Source organism: Phascolarctos cinereus, unplaced genomic scaffold, assembly GCF_003287225.1.
Source record: "Phascolarctos cinereus isolate Bilbo 61053 unplaced genomic scaffold, phaCin_HiC Scaffold_2;HRSCAF=192, whole genome shotgun sequence".
In the NCBI taxonomy this organism is placed as follows: Eukaryota; Metazoa; Chordata; class Mammalia; order Diprotodontia; family Phascolarctidae; genus Phascolarctos; species Phascolarctos cinereus.
The window spans coordinates 43,837,092-43,846,905 of NW_027555625.1; the positions used below are offsets into that span (position 1 = coordinate 43,837,092).

Genomic DNA, 9,814 nt, shown 5'->3' on the forward strand with positions numbered 1-9,814 from the left:
GGTGCTGATAATACAAAGACAAAAAAAGTGAGACTGGGTTGGACAAGATTACTCTAGCCCTAAACAAGGGCCTAAGTTGATCTACACAAAACCTATATCATATGAACATATGAAGGTTCTTCAGGGTCTCATTTGTAAATGAGAGATTGGAGCTCTTAGCCCTGACATTCTACAATTATACACCCTAGTTTGTCTACCCCTAAAACACCTTGCTCTCTACTTGATTGATTCTCTAACCCACTCTGCTCAACATCTGTTCCAGAAACTTTCTTTTTCTCTTCTCAAGGTTCTAGTTCCAGCTTGACCCTACCATTATCGCTCCTTGGCAGAAGTCCTTCCCACCTACTTTTATTGAGAATATAGGGATGTCAAGATATTAGGAGACACCCTGTTTTCCAGAGCTAAGGCCCAGCAAAGAGGCTGTGCCTGGAGCTTGGCATAATAACAATTCTTTTCGATCACCTTCCAGATGATCTCACCCTCTGTTGAAATCACAAAATTATTGTATTGCTTTGACCAGCATCAGGTGTTCCTGAGCTAAGATGAACACCCATGTTCAGGATATGAAGCCCTGTTATGAATCGAACTTGTTTCATTGTTGCTATTATCCCTCATTGTCAGGGCTACAGCTCAGTGTGTAGTCATAGGTATAAGTACTGAGATCTGCCTACACTAAATCAGGTCCCCCCACTAGGGGCGGCACATGAGTCTAATCTCCCTCCTTCCTGAACACCTTCTCTTTCGTAGACACTGCTCCTTCCTTGGAAGGTTCCTCCTACCTGGTTCTTCTCCTACCTGGTGTCTGACTTCCTTTCAGTCTCCTTTGGTGGATTGTTAGCCTCTTGTCAACTCCTGACCCTCCAGAAATTATCACTACTGTCTCCTTCCTCAATTTTGTTTGCATTCTATGAAATACTTGAGGTCCCCTTCCAGACATACAGGGCCTCAGAAAAGCCACCATATATTTGAAGGACTCTGTAGATCAGAACACATTCAAAATCATAGCTCACAAATTGGCACCAATGAGTTTACTTTTGCCAGCAAACCAGAAGGCAATTAGTTCAAGGCTTTGAAAACAAACGACATAGCAAATCAAGTGAGAAGGAAAAAAAAAACAAAAGCAAGGCTTCATATACATATGAAGTATGCTTTTCCTACCAGAGAGACATATGCAGAGAAAAAAAATGACGCCAGTAAAGAGATGTACAAGAATGTACAGGCCCTGAATCACGAAGACCTGGTAAAGAGTTGACCCCAGTAAGAATTCAGTCCCAAAGGCTTGGACCTTCTTCCTGCTTCTCCCTCTCATGCTTGCCCCCACCAATGAGCAGACACCTTCTTCCCGACGCCCAACCCCAACTAGGAGGAGCCAGCAGTCATTCAAAGACCCAGCCTGGTCTTTTCCTCTTCCATTGCTTTTCCCCCTACCTCACCTCCCATAGACTACTCCCATTTAGTCCTGGAGAGCAGTCAAGTGATGAAGGCCTAACACCCCTGGCTCTTGCGTCATAATACCACCTCATGGAGATGAAACATTCATCCCATACTTCCTGTTAAGATGACAGCATGAAGGGATGTATAGAGATCCAGTTCTCTTACACACGTTCCAGCAAAGGTCTAAAGAAGACCCCGGATGGCACAAGAATAAACAACCAAAAAAAAAAACCAAACAAACCATGAAATAAGAACCTCCACCCAATTTAGAAATGGAAAGAAAAAAAAAATGGTCCGAAGCCCACATTGGCTAGGAGAGAGGTTGAGTGAGAGGAGCTGCCCCTAAAGGTGGTAAATGAACCAGAAGCCTGAGAACCCAGGAAGAGGGTCCGTACCATGGGGAAAGAAAACAAAAGCAAACCTGAACACCATAGATAAAGAGAAGCCACAGAGGGAAACCCAGAAAGGGTCTCTTACAACAAATATTAATAGAGCCACAGAGGAAAAAGTGGCTTGGCCATAAGAACTACAAGAATGGTTAAATGCTTCATTTTGAAGCAAGATATTAAAAATAAAATTAGAACTGAAACAAGGACTCTGAAGGGAAAAAAAGTGGGAAGAACAGATTAGAACAGAAGTCAGAAAACCTCACCAAAGTAACAGAGTCCATAAAAATAGAATGAAGCAATCCCAATGAATCAAAGACTCCAAGACGATCAGAAATATTTGGAAAAAGATAAAAGATTGAAAACATATAAAGTAGCTACTGTGAAAAAACAAGCAACTGAAATACAAGTTGAGGAGAGAGAATTTAAGAATCATCAGACTCCCTGGATACCATGACCAAACAAAAAACAGGGGTACTACATGTTAAGAAATTATAAATGAAAATACACAGAAGTGGCAAAGAATTGGAAATGGAGGGGATGCCCATCAGTTTGGGGAATGGCTGAACAAGTTGTGGCATATGATTGCAATGGAATTCTGTTGTGCTATAAGAAATGATGAGCAGGCAGACTTCAGAAAAACCCAGAAAGATTTATATGAACGGATGCAAAGTGAAGTAAGGAGAACATTGTACACAGTAACAGCAATATTATATGATGATCAACTGTGAATGACTTAGCTATTTTCAGCAATACAATTATCCAAGACAACTTCAAAGTACTCATCATGAAAAATGCTATCCACCTCCAGAGAAAGAACTGACAAGAGTAGGAATGCAGATCATACTATTTTTCACTTTTCATATTTATTTTTGAGGTTTTCCCCCCCACTTTGGGCCTGTGTCTTCTTTCACAACATGACAAATATGGTAATATGTTTTGCAAGATTGAATATGTATAAACTATGACAAATTGCTTACTGTCTTAGGAGGAGGGGGGGAGGTGAGTAGGGAGAGATTTGAGGCAGTCAGACCCTCCAGCTGCTATTGCAATAGTCCAGGCATGAGGTGGTGAAGATCGGCACCAGAGTGGGGGCAGTGTCAGAAGACAGAAGGAGGCGTATTCAAGAGATGTTGCAAAGGTGAGATAGACAGGCCTTGGCAACCACTTGGATTTCGGGGTGTATTAGAGAGAGAGAAAGAGAGAGAAGCATCAGTAAAACATTTAAAAATAAACAGAAGGCAAAAAGAAGTTAGGAAGGAGACAGTAATTTTGGTACCACCTTGTTTAAGTAATATATGCTTTATTTATTTATTGGTTTTAAGACTGGGTTTTCCTACCTTGCCCAGGTCGGAGGTCCAAGGGGTATACTCATAAGCTCATTTCTATGCTGATTGGCCCAGGAGCTTTGGCCTTCTCCATTTCCAACTTGGGCTTTTTCACCCATCCTTGGGAAACTTAGTGGTCCCCAGTTCCTAGGACCTCACCATATTGATGCCAGATTTAGTGTAGAAGCCTGATTGGCTGAGCCCCTAAAAGCTCAGAATTTCCAATCTCAGTCCCTTGCTGGGATTATAGGAGTGTGCTATCATGCCCAGCTCAATATATACTTTGAAAAACAGACTACGTAACTGAAGCTTGCAGGTTCACATATAATCCTCTTTTTTTGCTTTTTTAAATTGGATTATTTGTACTTACTGATGGTTGTTAAGTTCATAATACAAAAATAAGTTCTCTGTGCCAGGATATTTGGCACAATGCTCAGGGGCTGATCAGGTAGGAGCTAGCGATGAGTGACAGCTGGTCTTTTTCCTTTCAGGTGTTTTAGATTGGGATCCCCAATCACATCATACCGAGGACTGATGCTGCAGCTGCCTAAAAGAGCAACCATATTCCTTGGACCCCAACCTCCTTCCCATTTTTCCTTGCAAAAGAGAAATGCCCCCTGAGAAAGCTATCTGGGAAGGGTTATGGAACATAATGTTTTGGAGAGAACCCCAGAGAGGGACCCTGCCTTCCCTGCAACCAGCAAGCAAAGCTCCCCATTCCTTCTAGATGCGATGACCCCTGAAGGACACACATTCTCTCCAGTCTGAGGATATCCTAAAGTTTAGTGACTCTAGTGGTGTGTGTGTGTGTGTGTGTGCATGTGTGCCTGTGCGTGTGCGTGTGTGTGTGTGTGCTGGCTGAAGCTTGGACCACACCTACAAAAACACATAGCCCAGGACATGGGTAAAAGAAAGCTTTGGGGGTAAGGATGGGGACCGTCTGGTGGGACAGGGGTGAGGGAGCTTCATTACTCTTTACCCATCTGCCAAGCTGGCTAGTGAGTTCAATAATAATGGAGTAAGAGACAGAGGAAAAGGAGTAAGCATATTCCCTTCGGAATGAAGCCAGAGATGCTTGGGAAAGATTCTAACTCTAGAACGGAGAGACTTCAGAGACCATCTAATCCTCAAGTGGGGAAACTGTGGCCTTCTAGGTCCTCAGGTGTGGCCTTTTGACTGAATCCAAGTTTTACAGAACAAATCCTTTTATTAAGGGGATGTGTTCTGTGAAGTTTGGGTTCAGTCAAAAGGCTGAACTTCAGGACTTAGAGGGCTACTTGTGGCCTCGAGGCTGCAGGTTCCCTACTCTGATCTAGTCCAATCTCCTCCTTTCTACAGACGAAGAAACTGAGGTCCCAGTAGTAGGTTAAGCAACTTGTCCAAGGCACCTTGCTAATAAGCATCACAGGTGGGATTTGAACTCTGGACCTCTGATTCCAAAGCTAGGGCTCTCTCCACTGGACCATACTGCCTCCTTCAACATCCCTTCCTGCTGAGCCAAGGATAGGGCCTTAATACCAGCTCTAGGGCCCATTCATCCCTTTTCTTCCTTGTTCCTAGAACTTAACCTCAAAATCAACAAATTACCCCTTCCTTGGCCTCAGACTTGGGAGATTTCAACCCAGAACCTCAATGTCTTATCCCCCTCAAAACCCCAGATCAGGGGGTTTCCATGGGGGGTGGTAAGGGACTTCCCTTTCCCCTGTTCAAGGGCTGTCCCTGCCATCTGATCTAACTGAACCCTACCTCCTCCTCTCCCGATGCTGTAGGGCCTGGATGTGTAGGTGAGCCCCAAGAGTCAGATGCACTTGTACCCCATTCTCTACTCCCCACTTACCAAGAGCAGGAAGTGACTAACATTGTTCCCCCCCCCCCACAACCCCCTACGCAACAGAAGACAGAAGGAGGCAGTTAAGAGAAGTTGTGAATACTCACTCCGCAATGCCGTGGAATAGAAGCCCCCTGAGCTCATCCTACATGACTCTCCTCCTCAGCCTGCTACTGTCTTCCCTCCATGGTGAGCCCCTTTGCCTTTCATAGTCTTCCTCCCATTCCTGTTGATTTGGCTTTTTGGCGGGGTGAGGATGGATGGGGGGCAGCTGGGCCAAGAGTAACAGCTCTTAAACAAGGGCCAATTCCTAAGGGGGTGGGGGGGTGAGGCCCATGAAAGAAGGGGCCTCTTTCAGCTAGAGACAACTCATCACCTGGGTGACTTTGGGAAAGTCACTTCTTGGAGATGTTTGTTGTTTTCAGGATGTAAAATAGTTGGACTAAATGACCCTAAGGTCCCCTTTTCCAGCTCTATGATCGTAACAGAAAGTGCAGAGATTTTCATGATGGACGGGGTTGGAATTTTAAGGCATAGCATAGGGTTCTCCATTTCTCTACCTTTGTATTCCCCCTCCCCCTACTGCCCTCCCCTCCCCAGGGACTCAAATCTGACCGATGCTGCATTGAACAGGAAATGGCTATGGTTTTTTGTGGGGTTTTTTTTGGGGGGTGATCTGGGGCTAGGAGGTAAGATGCTTGGGTCCTTGTAGGGGAACAGTTAGCACCCAATTAAGGGTTAAAGTGAATGGCACCAACAATAAAAATTCAGGAGATTAGTGTGGGCTGAATTAATAGGGAGATGGATATGGGGAATTGAAAAAGAGGAAGGAGTCTAGCCTGGGAGGGTAGGAAAATGGCGGTGCTTGGAGGGGCAGGTAATCCTGTGGAGTCTATGTTGAGTTAGACTTTGGACATGCCAGGTTTCATGGGGTAGTGGAAATGTTCAGCAAGTCAATATTTTGGGATTCCAGTTTAGGTTAAGAAGAGAGAACTAAGGATAAGGATTTTGGGTTGGAGAATTCCTTTAAATTCCTGTTCAACTCCCAATTTTGAATTTGTATTTGAGTTTGAGGTAGTGTAGTGGATAGAGTGTTATGCTTGGAGTCAGGAAGATGAGAGTTCAAATGTGGCCTCAGATACTAACTAGCTGGACAAGTCACTGTTTGCCTCAGTTTCCCTATGTGAAAAATGGAGGAAATAATCAAACCTACCTTCTAGGGTTGTTTCGAGGCTCAATTGAATCTCAAAAACCTTAAAGCACCATATAAATAGTAGCTATTATTATATCAGCAAAGAGGTGATTGTTGAAGCTGTTAGTACATGAGATTATCAAGGCTATGGAACAAAGGGAAGAGGAATAAGGACTCAGATTTGGGGGGAGGGCATCCAGTGCTGGGAGAAGAATAGGCACAGAAGCCAAGAGGAGGATGAGGAGGAAAGGTGGAAGAAAAAGAGGACAGTTCAATGTCACGGAAGCTAAACATAATAAAAGTTTCAAGGAGGAACAAGATAATTGGGTTAAGCAGTGCAGAGAAGTCAAAGAAAATGAGGAGAGATCAAAAGCCAATTAATATTAATGATTTTTTTGGGGGGGGGCAGGCAATGGGGTTAAGTGACTTGCCCAGGGTCACACAGCTAGTAAGTGTCAAGTGTCAAGTGTCTGAGGCCAGATTTGAACTCAGGTCCTCCTGACTCCAAGGCCAGTGCTCTATATGCTGTGCCACTTAGCTGTCCCCAATATTAATGATTCTTTTGCAAGCCCCTGGACCGTTGGCATAGAGCTGTGCACACAGTAGGGGCTCAGGAGATGCCTCTGTATTATTTGTCTCTCCTAGCCTTCCAGGCTACTCCTATACCTTCCTTGTTCCAGCCCCAACCCTCAGTGGACAACAGACAGGGAAACCCACAGATCCTCTGCCAGGTGCTGGGGAGCCCTGCGAGTGCCCACGTCCTATCCTGGTACCAGCAACTCCCTGGGAAAGGCCCGACCTTTCTGCTGAGTCAAAGGGAAGGAGCTGCCCCAACCTACGGTCCTGGTGTGACCCCGCGCTTCCTGGCTGAGCTAGACCTTGAAAAGAACAGAGTCTGCCTCACTGTGGGCAATGCCGGCCCTGAAGATGTGGGCATTTACTATTGTGCTCTGTGGTATGCCAGCCAGTACATCTTTGGAGAAGGCACTTGGTTCCTCCATCAGGGTAAGACCCTAGCTTAGGGAGTTTCAAAGAGTGACAGATTGTGGAAAGAAAACATGTAGATGAGAGCTTGGGGGCTGGGAAACCTTGGGGAAAAGATTCCAGGGGTTGGTCATAATGCCTCCAATGAAGTAGGCACCCAAGTATTTCTTGATAGAGGACTGGGGGGAAAGTGAAATGAATTTGAGGGAAGATGGGGGAGCTGGGAAAGGCTGGGTGGGGAGTCAGGGATAATGAGGAGCTAGAAGTGCTGGAGAGAGGTCCATCCTGGGGAAGAACAGAGGGTTGGGAAGATGGAGTAGCTACAAGCCTGGAGACAGAGAGGGCCCAGGAGGAAAAGGGAGTGAGTTGGGCACCTGGGATGGGCACCAGGAGAGGCTTGGAGATCTTGTTTCCATGGTGATTTCTTCCTCTTTTCCGTCTACCCTCCAGCTGAGAGGTCATCTCTGGTTCCTCATCCTCCTCAGCTGACCCTGCTAACTTCAGGCCCTGCATCTCTCATACTGTGTGTGGCCCTGGGGCACCAGCCTGCCCCACTGAGGCTTTCCTGGGCCCTGGAGAGCCAGCTCCAGAATGGGGGAGTGGAGGAGAGCCTGATGGAGGACATGGGTGACACTGTGGTCAGCACACTGCATCTGTCCAACAGGACCCTAGCAGGCACTGTCATCTGCAAGCCCGACCACGAGAGCGGGACCTCAGTGGCCACACTGAGGCTGCCTCCTTCCAAGAAGCAGGCTAAGTGTTTCTGGGACGCAGGTATTGTACTCCCTGGTCACTGGCTCATCCTTCCTCTCACCAAACTCACAGGGAAACCCGCAGATTCTGTGCCAGCTGCTGGGGAGCCCTGTTAGTGCCCACGTCCTATCCTGGTACCAACAACTTCCTGGGAAAGACCCAACCTTTCTGCTGAGTCAGAGGGAAGGAGCTGCCCCAACCTAAGGTCCTCCCTTAATTAACCTTGCAAATGAATCCCTGGTCTACTGGAGGGTCAAAAGTCATTCAGTTCAACTGAACAGATGTTTATTAAGCACCTACTATACCTAAGGCACTATGGTAGGTAGGGGCTGAAGATACAAAACAAAGCCAACAGTTCCTGCCCTCACTGAGCTTACATTTTATGATGATTAATAAGCATTCAATTTCTTTTTGAGATGAAAACAGCAGAATCACCAAAGAAGAGAGAGATGGAGGGGGGATAAGAGAGTTGTACAGCACACCCATCTATTAACAGGACTCTTCTTCCCACTTCTCCTACAGAGGCCTGGAATGGGGGTCAGGAAAATGACCAGAATATACTAGGTATGGTCTCCCCAAACAGTCACCTCTGATCTCCCAGTCTGTGAAGCCAGGACTTTCTCACTTTGAACTTTCTGTCATCCCATGACCATTCACACCTCAAAGTCTTTCCTAAGTTATGAGTGAAGAGTACAGGGTTCTGGTCTCAGTTTTGCCCTTAAATACTTGTATGACCTTGGGCAGATCACTCACCTCTCTAGGCCTCAGTTTTCCCACCTATACAAAGGGGATGTCACTTCTCTGCTCTTCTCACAAGGTTATTGTGACAGGGAAATGAGATAATACCTGATAGTAATAGTAATAATAGCAGCTAACATCTATGTAACACTATGTGCAGGCACTGTGCTAAACATTTTTCAAATATCTCACTTGATCCTTGCAATAACCTTGTGAGCTAGGGACTATTATTAAGATAAGAAAGTCCTTGGAAAAGTGACAAGTGCCCCACACCTGCATGAGGTATGTTACTCCATCAGACCCTTCCTTTTCACCTCTCTCCTCGCAGGGTGGTATGAGTCATCTGATCTCTAAGAGGAGGTGGGGGTGGGGGAGCCCTGTAGGCTCTGTCTTTGACTCTGTGACTCTCTCCGCAACAGCCCAGCTGGAGTGGACCCTCACTTTTGCTCTGTATTGCTACCTGGGGATGCTAGGAGGAGCTAAGCTCTATGCACTGCTTCTGGCTGTTCTACTGGCAACCCGAAAATGCCCTGCTCTCTCTGCCGGTTCCCACACTCACCGGAGGTCCAAGGGAGGGCCAAGGTTCCAGACTGCTTCGACCTGAAGGCCCACCTTTTGTCAGCTTTCACAAACTTCTCCAACCTCATCCTTTTTCCCAGACTTACCTTCGCCTACCGTCCCTGCATCCAACCCCTCTACTCTCTCTTTCAGGCTCAAAAAAACCTTTATAAATAAATGCAATTTTAAGAAAATGTTGTGCTATGGGTACAAGGTGAAGAGAGATGGGAAAAAATGCAAGGACCAAGCATTTAGGGCCTTAGCCTAAGCTCCAGACAGCAGACTCAACATTTGTAAGACCCAGAGGATAAACAGACATGGAGCTTCCTAGGTCGGATACCTGACCCCTAAGAGAACTGATTGGCCTTGGCTGGGGCCCAGGCCACTGCAAAAACTCTAGAACAAAGTTGCTAGGCTTATTCTACGTCCAGGAAGTCTTGGACTCTGCCCCTATGTAAATAAAGTGCCTGGAGTCCAAATCCGGCCTCAGAAACTTACTAGCTATATGATTCTGGGGCAAGTCACTTAATCTCTGCTTGCCTCAGTTTCCTTATTTATAAAATGGAGCTAGCAATAGTACCTACCTCCCAGGACTGTTAGGATCAAACGAGAC

At 46.1% G+C, this 9,814-nt stretch overlaps 1 protein-coding gene across 2 annotated transcripts; it reads left to right on the plus strand.

Moving 5' to 3' along the window:
- Positions 1 to 4,889: 4,889 nt before the first annotated feature.
- Positions 4,890 to 9,395, plus strand: LOC110192528 (immunoglobulin alpha-2 heavy chain-like). 2 transcript variants are annotated; one of them, XM_020963745.2, is made up of 5 exons: positions 4,890 to 5,165; positions 6,814 to 7,173; positions 7,603 to 7,926; positions 8,428 to 8,469; positions 9,063 to 9,395. In XM_020963745.2, exons 1-5 carry the CDS (start codon positions 5,090 to 5,092, stop codon positions 9,245 to 9,247), a joined length of 987 nt encoding a protein of 328 aa, XP_020819404.1. In that variant the 5' UTR covers positions 4,890 to 5,089; the 3' UTR covers positions 9,248 to 9,395. The 2 variants fall into 2 exon arrangements, with proteins under 2 accessions (XP_020819404.1, XP_020819405.1); XM_020963746.2 differs by having other exon boundaries at positions 5,076 to 5,165; positions 6,849 to 7,173.
- Positions 9,396 to 9,814: the final 419 nt, after the last annotated feature.

What these genes read in the sequence shown, in the direction of transcription:
- LOC110192528 (XM_020963745.2), top strand. Translation starts at nt 5,090, where the DNA reads ATGCCGTGGAATAGAAGCCCCCTGAGCTCATCCTACATGACTCTCCTC. An exon ending in CACTTGGTTCCTCCATCAGG is followed by an intron (nt 7,174 to 7,602) that starts GTAAGACCCTAG and finishes TCTACCCTCCAG; the next exon opens with CTGAGAGGTCATCTCTGGTT. An exon ending in TAAGTGTTTCTGGGACGCAG is followed by an intron (nt 7,927 to 8,427) that starts GTATTGTACTCC and finishes CTTCTCCTACAG; the next exon opens with AGGCCTGGAATGGGGGTCAG.